The sequence below is a fragment of the Spermophilus citellus genome, assembly GCF_964194105.1.
Source record: "Spermophilus citellus genome assembly, chromosome: 6".
NCBI classification, from domain to species: Eukaryota; Metazoa; Chordata; class Mammalia; order Rodentia; family Sciuridae; genus Spermophilus; species Spermophilus citellus.
Window position 1 is genome coordinate 100,720,376 of NC_138187.1, and position 12,644 is coordinate 100,733,019.

Here is a 12,644-nt window from a genome sequence, read left to right on the forward strand (position 1 = left end):
TCCCTCAGCATAGCACACACGCACACACACACACACACATGCACACACAGGTGCACACACGTGCTCACACGAACACACACATGCACAGATTGGATTCTCGTCCTTCTTGTTGATAGGACAAGGAATGCAACCTGAAACTTGCTCTTTAAGATGAAAAACTTTCTTCTTGAAATATTTGCTGGTTTTTGTTTGTTTTTTTTTAAACCCACCATATCCACCTGATCTTCCTAGGCTGAGAAAACAGCCCCACCCGCTAGCTGGCAGGGCGCTTCCAGCTGCATCATTTACTTCATTCAAGTCTCACAATAATTCTCTGATCCCCTTTTGAGGATGACGAGGCTGAGGCTGAGAGGAACCATTTCATGGAGTAAATGAAAACTTTAGGCCCAGCTGGTTTATGCCTTTAACCAAACCACACCTCTGAGGCCCAGGGCGAGGAGGCCGCTTACGGACCTCTCAGTTTCCAGGAGGGAACTTGCCCTCTGGAGCAGGGGCTCCCATGCGTGACTCTGGGAGTTCTTCTTGCAAGAGGGTCCTGCAACACGGTGCGTTAGGCTGGGAACAGGCCGACTCCCTGCCCCTGCACTTCCTGGCCCAGAACCCAGGGGTTCAACAATTCCCAGGTCAGGTCTTCTAGCGTTAAGAAGCCGCGCTCACCCAGCGTCTCAGTGATGGCTTTCATTTCTGTGTTCTAGAGGTGTGTACCCTCCTGGAGTCAGTGACTCCTATAGAACTCACCCTTCCCATCCCAGCCAGAGCACAGCCCACACACCTCCCCTGCTGGGCCCTAATCTGTCCCCTGCCCTCACTCCCAGGGCAGGTGCCAGACAACCAGGGACCGCCCCTGCACCAGAGTCCTGAAACCTATCACGCTGGCCGCCCCAAGCCTGCCTGCCCTGCCGGCCCACCCCATCCCTCAGAAGCAACAGGGAAAGCTCTGTAGACATCCCTCCCTCTCCTCCTGACTACCGCAGTGCTTCCCATGTGGCTTTGCAGAGCGCAGCTGCCCCTCCTCCTGGAACTGAGAGTACCCAGCTCCCTTCTCCACAGCAGGCATCTCCCGACCTGGGGCCTGGCCACACCTGGCTACTGTCAGAGCCACATGCTAACATCTTCGGGGCCTGCCGCATTCAGCCACTCATTGGTCATTGCTTCAAGTGCCCGGTATGTGGTCGCCTACTGTCTCTGCCCCTGCCCCACGCTACAGCAACGAGCCTGCTCCTACCCACATCTGCAGTTCATTCTGAAATGTACAAGGGAGAAGAGAAGGGCAAGCATGGTAGCGTGAGCATGGTTAGCAAAATGAATTTCAACCGTAAGAAAGTGGCTGATGGGGAATGCAGCCTTCACCTCCACCAGGGTGTGGCTGTGAGCCCCAGGACAGCACAGGCCTGGCCAGCTCCAGGAGGCAGGCAATGACCCTCGGCACCAGGGGCATTTGGGCCGGGAGCACCCACCTGGTGCGCCTCCCGGTACCACCATACAGCGCCCCAACACTGGGCTTTGCACTTCTGCCTGCCATGTCTTTGCACATCTGCCTGCCTTGTCTTCTATTCCATGCAGCAGAACTGGGAGGCAGGGAAGGCGGAATGCAGAGCTCAGACAGGAAATGCAGGGTCGCCCTGCCACATCCTGAGGGGTCAGGTACAATATTCCACATGGTTCTTCCCACTGGAGAGGGAGCCCATGTTCCTTCTCACCCCTGCACTGGTTTCCTGGACCTTGGAACAGAAGCCAAGCACCCACCCAGGGCCTGCCGAGCCTGCCCATGCATGGGCCCTGTCCCTTCTCCCCTGGTCAGCTCCTCAATTCACCTCAGAGCCCTTACCCCAGGCCCTGCCCGTGAGCCCCGCCCCACCTCCCTACCAGGTCCCGTAGGCCTCAGCTGTAAGGTCTCCTCCTTTGTGGACGCTCCCTTCCAGTCACTGGCTACCTGGGACTTCCTCTGTGTTCCTCAACAGTTGCCTCCAAGTCCTTACAACAGTGGTAACTTCCCCTGCTTTTGGTCTGTCTCTCCTATTGGAATCCAAGTTTCCTAACGACCGTGTATCAGCAGCAGGGTGTCTCGCGCCTTGGGTTCCTTGCTTTTCTGGCCATGCTTTTGGGTCCCACTGTCCTTTGTCAGAGCAGAGAGTGGCATGTGGGAAGCACCCTGAAGGTGAGTGCAGGTGGGAGTTCCTTGTCTCCCCAGGGAAGCACCAGGGCCACTTGTGCTGTGCATTCACAGGGGTGGGGGTCACAGGGCCCCTGTGTGACCCCAGCACTCGGCCCAGAAACCCTCACCAAGACCAGCAGAACAGCCACATGTATCTCTGCAAGCCTGACGGTGGCTGAACAAAATCCTCCCTGGGAACCAGGATGCAGGACTACGGACGGGTGCAGCGGAGCAGCCTGCTGCCCACCTGGTGCCTTCAGGCAGACACCCGTGCCCCTGCTGACAAGTCACATTCTGCCCTCTGCCTGCTGCCTGCTGGGCAGGCAGAGCCAGGGGACCAGGGCTCCCAGGAGACAGAATGAAGGAGGTCAGCCAGGACAGGCTGGCTGGCCCTGGCCCCCCACAAGTGGGGAGTGAGCTGCCATTCCAGGCAGGAGCACGTCTCCAACCTCTGACTCCCGAAATCATATCTGGGACAATGCTAATGTGAAATCTGGACACACTGGAACAGACAGTGGCATGCAGCGTCCCTAACCATTTACAGCAGTGTCCCACCCACCCGCCCCTCCCTCTCACCCCTCAAGAGCACCAGGTCGTCGAGAATTTAAAAATAGCCTAATATGGATTTCAAGTAGAGTAAGCTAAATGAGCCCGATTTTCTACACCTTTCATTTTGAATTATGCGCTGGATGTCTGGAGGCATGAGCATGAGTGAGGCGGATGCGACATTTAAAATCTAATTTTCAAAAATCGGGTCCTAAGGCAGAACAGTGAAAATGCATTTGCACATATAATTGCGCCTGCAAATCGACACTGGCAGAACAGCGCCAGGCTGGCTTGCGCGACGGCCTGGCCCAGGAGCACCAAGCCACGGGAGCCAGCTCACTAGCTCAGCGGGTACTAGCTGAGCCCTGCCCTGTGCCAGCTGATGCACCCCATGCCCAAGCGGATGTGCTCTGAGCTCACAGGCTGGAGACCCTTGGGAGCTGGCAAGGGAGTGGCTCTGGTGAGGGGCCTTTACCACATGGCAGGGGGTGGGGCAGGACAGCAGAGCCAGTGAGCTGAAGAAAGGCACCTTCTCCAGGCAGGGGAAAGCGGAGGTCGGGCCCTTCGCCCAGCAGAGTGGAAACCTGCCCAGAGCAGGGAACAGGGAGGAGCAGAGGCAGCATGGCCAAGAGCCCACATGCAAGGCCAGAAGCACAGTGGAAAGCGGAACATCAGGCTGACTGAAGACCAAACTGGGCATCAGAGGACAAGAGGGCAACAGCCAGAAGCCAGCATGGACACAGGTGGTACATGGATTCAGCTTGACATGACCTCAGCCATCTTGATTCATAGCTGCCACCACTGTCCCTGCCTGCATAAGCTCCCAGAACAGTGGGAGCAGACTAAACCACCAGAGTGGTATGTGGAGCTTGGCAACAGGACCCTGGGGCCAGCAAAGTACCCTTGGTATCAGCTGGAGATGAACCAGGTGTTTCAAAGTCACTTTTTCCCTGAATACCCCTCTTTCTGACCACATCCCAGGGACCCTCTGGTCTAGCTGCAGCCCAGGGCCACACTGCCATGAGCAAGTTCCCCGCAAACCAGCCCCTGCCATCCTGGACCTGTCTGCTCCTTTCTTTGGTCGCATGCACCTTCAACCAGTTCTCATACCCAGACATGGCTGTTTCAGAACCGGTGTGTGATAGGAAAGGTGCTGAGGATACAGACCTGGCAGGCATTAGGGTCAGGTTGGATGTATCACTCACTCAGCTACTCACTGAGCACCTACTATGTGCTGGGCACTATCATGTATCACCCACCCAACAACTCACTGAACACCTGATACATGCTGGGCACCATCCTACAGCTAGAGCTGCAAGAGCAAAGCCATGTCAGATGAAAGGGTATCTGTGAACTGCCCAGAGTCCAGCCTGACTTAGAAGCCGCCTGTTACTATCTGCTGAATAGCTGAAGGAAGGGCGGAGGGAGCTGGCATCCAGGAGGGGACACAGAGAATGGCACAGTGAATGCATGGGGCAATAGATACCTGAAAGGGACCATGCGAGCACAGAGTGGCCAGGGGAGGCCCCTGAGATGGAGGCGCTTCCACCAAGATGACAGAGAGTCCATGCACCGCAGGAGAGCTTGGCCAGCTGGTGGACAGCACCAGAGAAGAACTGGGGAGGACGCGGACGAAGGCAAGTTCTTTGCCTTTCTAACACTTGATGCTGGGTGTGTCTGGGCAGTTGTGCTGTAGAGGGTGGTCGAGGGGCTGAAATCAGGGAGGTGGAGAGCAGGGCTCCCACGTGTTTGCAAAGCTCAGAGAGGAGCAGGGCCACTCAAGATGGGGACAATTCATGCTGCCTCAGAATGGATGTTTTAAAGCCACATGGCAGATCATCTCCCCATCTGGTCGGGATCCAGAACAGCAGGCTGCTGGCTCCCTGCTTAGGGTCTCCCAGGCTGAGAGGAAGGGTCCTTTCTGGGGACTCAGTTCAACTTGCTTCCAGGAGTTGGTGGCACGCGGTTCCCATGGCTGTGGGCAGAGGCCCCGTCTCCTCCCTGCACAGCAGCTCCCTGGTTCACTGTCTTCCCTCATCCCCAGAACCAGCAGTGACATGAGCTCTTCTCTGCTGGCTCTTCCCCCACTTCTCTCCTATGCCCACCAGGGAAAATTTTCCACATCCAGGGCTCGGGTGGCCAGAGTGGGCCCACCTGGCCATCCAGGATGGTCCCTTAGGATCTACAGCCTTCCTCAGGTCTGCACCGTCCTGTGGCTTTGTACCAAACGTCTTCATGGGTTCTGGGGTCAGGACATCCTTGGGGACCTGCCCACCATGTGACCTTGTACTAAACGTCTTCATGGGTTCTGGGGTCAGGACATCCTTGGGGACCTGCCCACCATGTGACCTTGTACTAAACGTCTTCATGGGTTCTGGGGTCAGGACATCCTTGGGGACCTGCCCACCATGTGACCTTGTACTAAACGTCTTCATGGGTTCTGGGGTCAGGACATCCTTGGGGACCTGCCCACCATGTGGCCTTGTAGCACATCTTCACAGTTTCTGGGGTCAGGCATCCTTGGAGTCATCATCTGCCTGTGTCATCAGAGCCAACAGAAAAGGAGGCTGGAGACAAATCGCAAGGAACAAAGTCTTTGAAAGATGGGGGAGGAGGAGCCAATAAAGATGAGGGGAAGGAGTGGGCAGAAGAGGAGGACCCAGAAGGGGCATGTGACCACAGGACTCCCAAAGCCAGCCATGGGCCAGAGGCCACCAACAGAGCTGGGGAGGATTGCCTGGGCTTCACGATAAAAAGACATTGTGATCCACCGTCACCCTTGCACACACCCTTGCATACACACCCACGTCCACACACACGTGCACTTAGAAGCCCACCAGGGCTGAGCTCCCAGCCCATGACCACCCCAGCCTGCTGATGCTAGGCTCCTTCCACCCAGAGCCTTCCCTACCTCAGTGGGGTCCCAAGGGCCCTGCCACCCACAGCCCTCACAGTGACCATCTGCTGGCCCTCACAGACCAGCTGGCAGGCCTGGTGGGCGGAATGACTCTTAGTTCTGCTGGCCAGCAGGGTGCAGGACCTCATGAGCCGGGCAGCAAGGCCGGCAGAGCCTGGAGCTGAGGAGCCAGCCGGCCTATCCCACGTGCCAGTCCTCGCTCCTGCTGGAGGAAAGGGGCAGAGAACCCAGCTCTCCCTCTCCATCTGCTGAGATGGGTCCCCTGACACCCGAGAGCACTCAACGCCTCATGAAAATCTACTCCCGGCCCCAAGGGGGCCTGGCATTTGTTTTACGTATTTAAAGCACATTAGGCTTGACTCCAGGGTAGCAGATAAGTTAATGTCCTAGGTATGAGGAGAAAGGGATAAAATCATTGGCTTAGAACGATCCCAGCGAAACCATTTCTTCTTACAAGATCGCCAGATGCGCTGGTCCAGTGAGCCATTCCTAACAGCTCGGCTGTGATCAGATGGGGATCGGGTGGATGGAGGGCTGAGCCAGCAGGCTCAGAGCCAGCGATGCTCCTGTCCCCTCTCCCCCTGCTGAGGACTGACGATCGTCCTTTTCCTGATACTCTTTCTGTCACTGGACCCAGAGATAAGCGAGCAGCTTCTGCTCATCATGCGGACAGGCTCCAGCTACGTGGGTGAGAAACAAAAGGAATAGAAAGGCTAAGCCCAGTTTTTTACTTACAGAGAGCATCAGAAAGGGCCTGATGTGTGTCACCCTAGAATCCCATCGGAGTTTGTTTTAAAGGGATTGTGAAAACATGCTCTAGTTACAGATGAGAAATTCGTGTGGAGGAGAGTCCTGCAGGCTTGTTCTTAAGGCCAGTGTTGCGATTCAGAGACACACAAGGCAGCAACCTCAGCATTGTCACATGTGGTTGCCATGTGACATCAGTCCCCAAGTCCTCAGGGATGGGTCTGCAGCCTTTGTGTGACCCTGGCCCTGCCGTCCATCTCTGCTATCTTTCCCCTCTGCCACACTAATTACACACTCCTTCCACATCTACCTTCCACTAATAAAACAACTCAAAAATCATTTGCTATGAAGAACACAGTGCTGCCCTCTCCTCGAGGCCTGGAGGGAACGGAGGCGGCTGCCCGTGGCAAGGTGTGTCCTCACAGTGCCCTGTACATCGCTCTCCCTATGGCATCCCCCTCCTCTGCCACCCAGCTGGACATTGGCAGCACTATTTAGTACCCTCTATACAACCCTCTGCCAAGAGCTGGGCTCCACAGGTGGGGCTGGGACGGATCCTGGGTCTGTGTGGAAGATACCATGAGGTGGCTGGGGTGACACCATCGCTGCTGAGGCAGGGAGCACCGGGGCGGGGCCCGCCAGGGCTGGGCCTGGGCAGGAGCACTCTGGGGTTAGCACAGGTGTCTGGGGACTTCCTACAGTCGCCCCTCCCCGGAGCAGCCACCTTCGCAAAGGACAGCCCTCCTCACAGGACCCTAGGCCCCTGGCAGGATGACCACGCTGAGGGCAGCCCCCCCAGTGCTGGACAGGAGCCCACGGCCTGTCATGAGCACAAGGAACACGCAGCCAGGTGTGCTGTGTGGTCCTGGCCGAGCACTGTGCTGTGTGAGTCCCGGCCGAGCACTCTGGGAAGTTCGACTTGACCATACATTCGTGTCACTGAGAAGACCCAGCGCACAGACCTGCTGCCCTGCTTCATGGGGAGCAAAAGGAATTCTTATTATGGGTCTTTGTTTGTTTTTCTTTTTTGGTACTGGGGATTGAACTCGTGATCCTCCGGCCTCAGCCTCCAGAGCCACTGGGATTACAGGTGTGTGCCTTGGAGCCTGACTTGAGGAAGTCTTTTTTTTTTTTGTGGTGCCGAGGATTGAACCCAGGGCCTTGTGCATGCTAGGCAAGCACTCTGCCCACTGAGCTATCTCCCCATATCCCTAGCCCCAAGACTTAAGGAATTCTTAAGGACAAGTTTAAATGTGCTTAATTTATCTTTGCCTTTTAGCCATAATGATTTTACTTCCCCCACTCTCACTGTGTGTGCATGTGTGTGTGTGTGTGTGTGTGCACGTGTGTGTGGTGCTGGGTGTAGAAGCAAGGGCCCTGTGTGTGCCAGGCACCTGCTCTACCAATGAGCCACACCCCCTCCCAGGTGTGGCTTCAGCACGCAGCCCCTCCTGGCACAGGCCTCCACTGGCTAAAGTGGCTTGCTGAGGCCACCGGCCCTTACCAGGAGCAAGGACGGACTCACCTTCATGCCCTCACGTCATCTATCCTTGTTGTGTGTAAAGGACAGCCTGTGCATTGTGAGGCTTTCCCCACCTCCAGCCCAGTCCTTCTTACTTTGGAAAGTTCTGGATCTGAATTTTGAGAAGTTCTTTAATAAAGTCTAATGCTTTCCCCTCCCCCACCCTTTGTGGATTTCTTTCCTCTGTGTAAATGACAAAAACGAGAGGAGCCACCCAGCACTGTTCCCGAGCGGGTGGCCTGCCCACTAGATATTAAACACCCAGGTCACACCACAGTCCCCAGAGGCTTGGTCAGTGTGCCCTAGAAGATCCAGGGAGCAGACTTTCTCACCCTGGGTATTAAGACATCTGAAATCCCTTTAGCACGTTGGCAGGAGCACTCAGGGCTCCGTCATCGACCTCTCCGGCCCAGACTCAGGGAGTCAGTCCCTACAGGCTGTTCAGACGCAGGAGGGGGCTCCACCATCAGCCCCTTCTAAACCTCTCTAAATCAACTTCTGTGGAAGTCACATCCCAGCTTAGCTCAGTCTCCCGGGGGGACGGGAGGGGGAGTCTGGACACCCCCTCGCCCCCAGCTACCTGCAGACCACCCTCCGGGAGCTCCGGCTTCCATCATGAACTAGACACTTCCAACTGGCCAAGCAGGGAGCCTCCTGTTTCACTGCAGAACCAACAACCACGGGTTCTCCTTGCAGTTAGGGAGTGCCGCAGACACTGCACCCACTCAGCGCACCGGAGTACGCTCAGGAGGACCTCGCCGCAAGGGTCAGTACCGTGCCTGGTGTTTGTGCTGCTTTGAAAGCCATTCCCTCAGCCTTCCTCTTATTGTACGCTGTGGCGTCCGTGACTTTTCAGACACCTTAAGGTCCCTGTCCTCAGCCACAGCGACTCAGATCCACTTCCATGGAGCGGCCCACACATGGGGCCCTGAATCTACTCTCACCAGTAACATGGAGCCCCTGAGACTTCCACCCCATTGAAAGGAGCATGTTTCCACATCTAACCACACAGGAGGCATAGGAGCTGGGTCAAAAGGAGAGGAGGGCTGCAGAGATGATGTCCACAGGCCCAAGGGCACATCCACACCACAGACCTGGTGGCTCCTGCCTCCTGCAAGGACTCTTCTTTGCCCTTGGGCTTCTCCCCCTTCGCCTCACTTTCTTCCTTGTCCTCTGCTTTTGCATTTTTCCAGAAACCTCAGGGGATGAGTCTCAGCCAGATTGTAGGTTGGAAGGCCAGCTTACCCTTTCTTCTCACCCTCTGCCTCCTCTTTAAGTTCATGTTCACAATCAGAGCCAAGCCAGAGCCAGGACCAGGGCCATCGGAGGCACAGAGAGCAGCTCTCCCCAGATGGCCCAGGCCCTGGTGGAGGTGCTTGGTGACCCACCTTGGCCCCCAGACATGGAGACCCAGAGGCTGGGCCAATGAGAGGACTCTGGCCAAGGAGGAACGTTCCCACTTCCGCCCCGGCACACATCAGGGTAGTAACTACCTCCACACTAAATTTACGACATCGTCTTCCCCATCAATGCATTTGGAAAGATACATCCAATTTTAAAAGATGCCAGGTTAAAATAAACTTGGAGACTGTTTTCAAGAAATTCATGGAGCTCCTTACAACAATCAGACATGCCACAACATGTCGCAAAGCCAGGGGTGAGAATGGTGTTTGAAGGCCATGGGGCAGGCATCCCAACCAGAGTGGAAGACTACTCTAAGGTGGACGTACATGAATGGATTGTCTATTGTGGGAAGGACATCGTAAGGCTCATGGTCATTGCTACCTATCTAGTTCTGGTTCTGCTTTCCAAGCTAGGACCCAGAGCTGTCCTCTCATGGGTCAAGACTGTCCCCCAGAAGCCCTGTGCAACAGCTTTCAGAGGTGTGGCCTTTGGGAAGTGATGGATCAGGAGGGTCAGAACCCTCATCAGTGGATTAATGCATTTGAGTTTGTGGAGAGGGTGTTGCTATAGCACCCAGCTCCTCCCTGCTTCCCGGCCTCCACGAGGGAGCAGCCCTGCCCCACCCGACGCTACCCCCAGCGCTGCCTCCCCACAGAGCGGGGCCAGGTGATATGGGCCAAAACCTCTGAAACAACAAGTCTTTCAAGTCATTTACCTCCGGCATTTTGACACAGCGAGGCAAAGCTGACTCAAACCCTGCAACCAAATGACGGTGCAGTGGAAGTGGTGAAGAGCACGACTGGCCCTTAGGCTGGTGGGGCGAGTGCTGAGACTTACCAGCTCAGTCCGCCATACTTGAACAGGCCTTTGGAATCACTGCACCCCACTTCCTTATCAGAAGATTAGGATAACTCTGTCACTTCCCTCCTAGGTTAGCTGCATGGGTCCTCCATGGTAAGGACAGGGGTGTAAATTGATCTTGATTTTTTTTTAAAGAGAGAGAGAGAAAGAGAATTTTTTAATATTTTAGTTTTGGTACATAACATCTTTATTTTTATGTGGTGCTGAGGATCAAACCCAGCGCCCCGCACATGCCAGGTGAGTGCGCTACCGCTTGAGCCACATCCCCAGCCCCTTGATCTTGATTTTTAAAGCAACTTCACAAATTAATCAGTGCTCTACAGGGTTGATAATCAGGGGCATGACATGTTTTCACAGGCTGCAAGAACAGAAATTTTGAATTTTAGGATGCTAACACTAGGTAAATATTTAATGCATCCGTCAACACAGGATAAATTATTATCCATTTTAGGATGATTTCGTAGCTTCAATTGGATTAGAAAACAAGCATAACTGCCGGCCTCCTGGGGAGACAGTGGGCATGGTAGGACAGGGCAGCCATATGCAACACAATCCAGGAACTGCATGCACACCAACGACAAAGAATGGTGCCCGAGTCACGTGGCCCTGGAGGCGCAGTGGAGAGTGTGGTCTTTGACGTTAGATGAGTTGAGAGTCAAACCCAGCCTCCATCCTGTACTCATTCAGGTACATTGCTGAGCCTCATGTCCATTTCCTAACGTGTAAAATGGGAAAAAAATAAATAAATAACAAAATGCAGGCTCTCCCAAGGCACTTAACAGGTGTTCCATAAACAGCTTTTGTTGGGTTGCCATGGCTGTCACTTCTGTCATCTGCCTGCTCTGCTACTATGCAAGACAAACATTGGCCTTACTCCATCAGTGGTCCTAAGTATGCCACATCACAGCATTCCCCACCAGCACACTTCCTCTCACTACTTAACAGGACAGTGCTGACTATGCAGCCTTGAGAGAAGATGAGGGGTCATTGTCACCTGGTAGGTTACCTTGAAGGTTACGTTTTCTCTCTGAGGCTTCTCTGTACCACCACAGGGGCTCCCTTCTCAGGGCTTTCCATGCCCTAAATGAGTAGTTGCTAGGCACTCTGCTTGCAATTAGGACCTCTGCCACCAGATGTCAGTGCTGAGCTCCCCACCGCCATGAGCAATAGGTACACAGGAAAAGTCACAGGTCAGTGTCCTCAATGGTCCTCAATGGGTAGTGGGCTCGCAGTATGTCAGAACAGCACAGTGTTCTGTGCTCCAGAAACAGACTATCTTACTTTGGTTCATTCCTGCCAGGAATCAATGAGTCAAGGTCAAGTTTTGCAGCCACACCCTCTCTAGGTCCTGTGTCATACGTCCCTGGGCAGCTTCCAGCCCATGCTCATGGTGACACAAGCACATCAGCAGAAGAGCTGGGCAGACTCACCCTGCCTGGGAGAGGGACGGTACCTGCAAGCCTGGGCAGCTGCAGGCAAGGGCTCTGAACAGCACTGACCCCCGAGGAGTCCAGCCCGAAGTGGGCTTCTTTTGTGCAGGGACTGCCATGAAATCAGGACAGCCTTAATGCAACAGTGGTTCAGCTTCGTCTAACCCTCTGAGGACCACCTTGGCAAACACGACCCAGAACTCAGTTAAAGAGGTCTCTAAGGGTGTGTCCCAGCAAACATTCAGATGAGGACCAAGGGCAGCACAACCAGAGAAGTGGCCAGCTGGCTTCATGGTCATCATGAGGTGCTGGGGCGGGGGGGGGGGGTGATGGTGAGTACTCCAGTGGCTCCTGAGAGCCAAGGACATCCTGAGTGGTGGCCTGGTTTCTGGGCCTCCCATGAGCAGACCTCTGAGTCTAGATGTGTGACAGGTTTGCAACCTCCTACAGCGAGCTCCAAAGCCATCAGGTCAACAGGTGACATGCTGAGTTCCTGCAGCAGGTGACAGGGTCTACTGTTGAGCACCTAGGCACACTTTCCTGCCCCAAGGGAGATCACATACTAGATGGCAGTTAGGACCACAGAGAAGCCACCTAACCCCACCTGGGGGCTGCCCGGCTGCATGGGGCAGGTGGGAGGGCTGCTCCAGGACTCATAACCTGAGCGTCACTCCATGGTGTGGGCCTCTGGACTCAGATTTGGCCTTACTGTGCAATAGTCACCGTCCCCAGAGTGGACTAGAAGGACAGCAGCAACCTCATACCCTTACAGGAAGATCACACGTGAATACGTATCCTGCATGCAGAGCTCTCCTGGCAGCGAGAACATGCCAACCAGGAAGGTGGGGCGGAGAGAGCACGGAGCAGACGCCCACCTGCCATAGGCTCCCAGGAACCAGCTGGCCCCTGGCCACCACTTAGATCTCCTGAGCTTACTGTAAGCAACGTCTCTTATCTGTACAGCAACACGTCAAATTACACCATCACAAAGCTCCTCCCTGGTCAAACACCAAAGAAAATAACGGGACTGTCCTGTTGGGCTGTTTCTTAAAATTCCCTTTT

At 55.0% G+C, this 12,644-nt stretch overlaps 1 protein-coding gene across 6 annotated transcripts in view; it reads right to left on the reverse strand.

Annotated features, from left to right (window-relative positions):
• The window catches only part of DISC1 (DISC1 scaffold protein), a 191,029-nt gene that overhangs the window by 49,179 nt on the left and 129,206 nt on the right, over window positions 1–12,644 (reverse strand). The window contains exon 10 of one of the 6 annotated variants that reach the window (XM_081298285.1): window positions 6,110–6,298. The exons of 4 other annotated variants lie outside the window; for them this stretch is intronic. In XM_081298285.1, coding sequence (XP_081154411.1) covers window positions 6,243–6,298 — 56 coding nt within the window. In that variant the 3' untranslated portion in view covers window positions 6,110–6,242. Of the gene's footprint in view, window positions 1–6,109; window positions 6,299–10,384; window positions 10,868–12,644 lie in introns of those variants that run through there. One more of the 6 variants, XM_081298286.1, reaches the window with a different exon arrangement.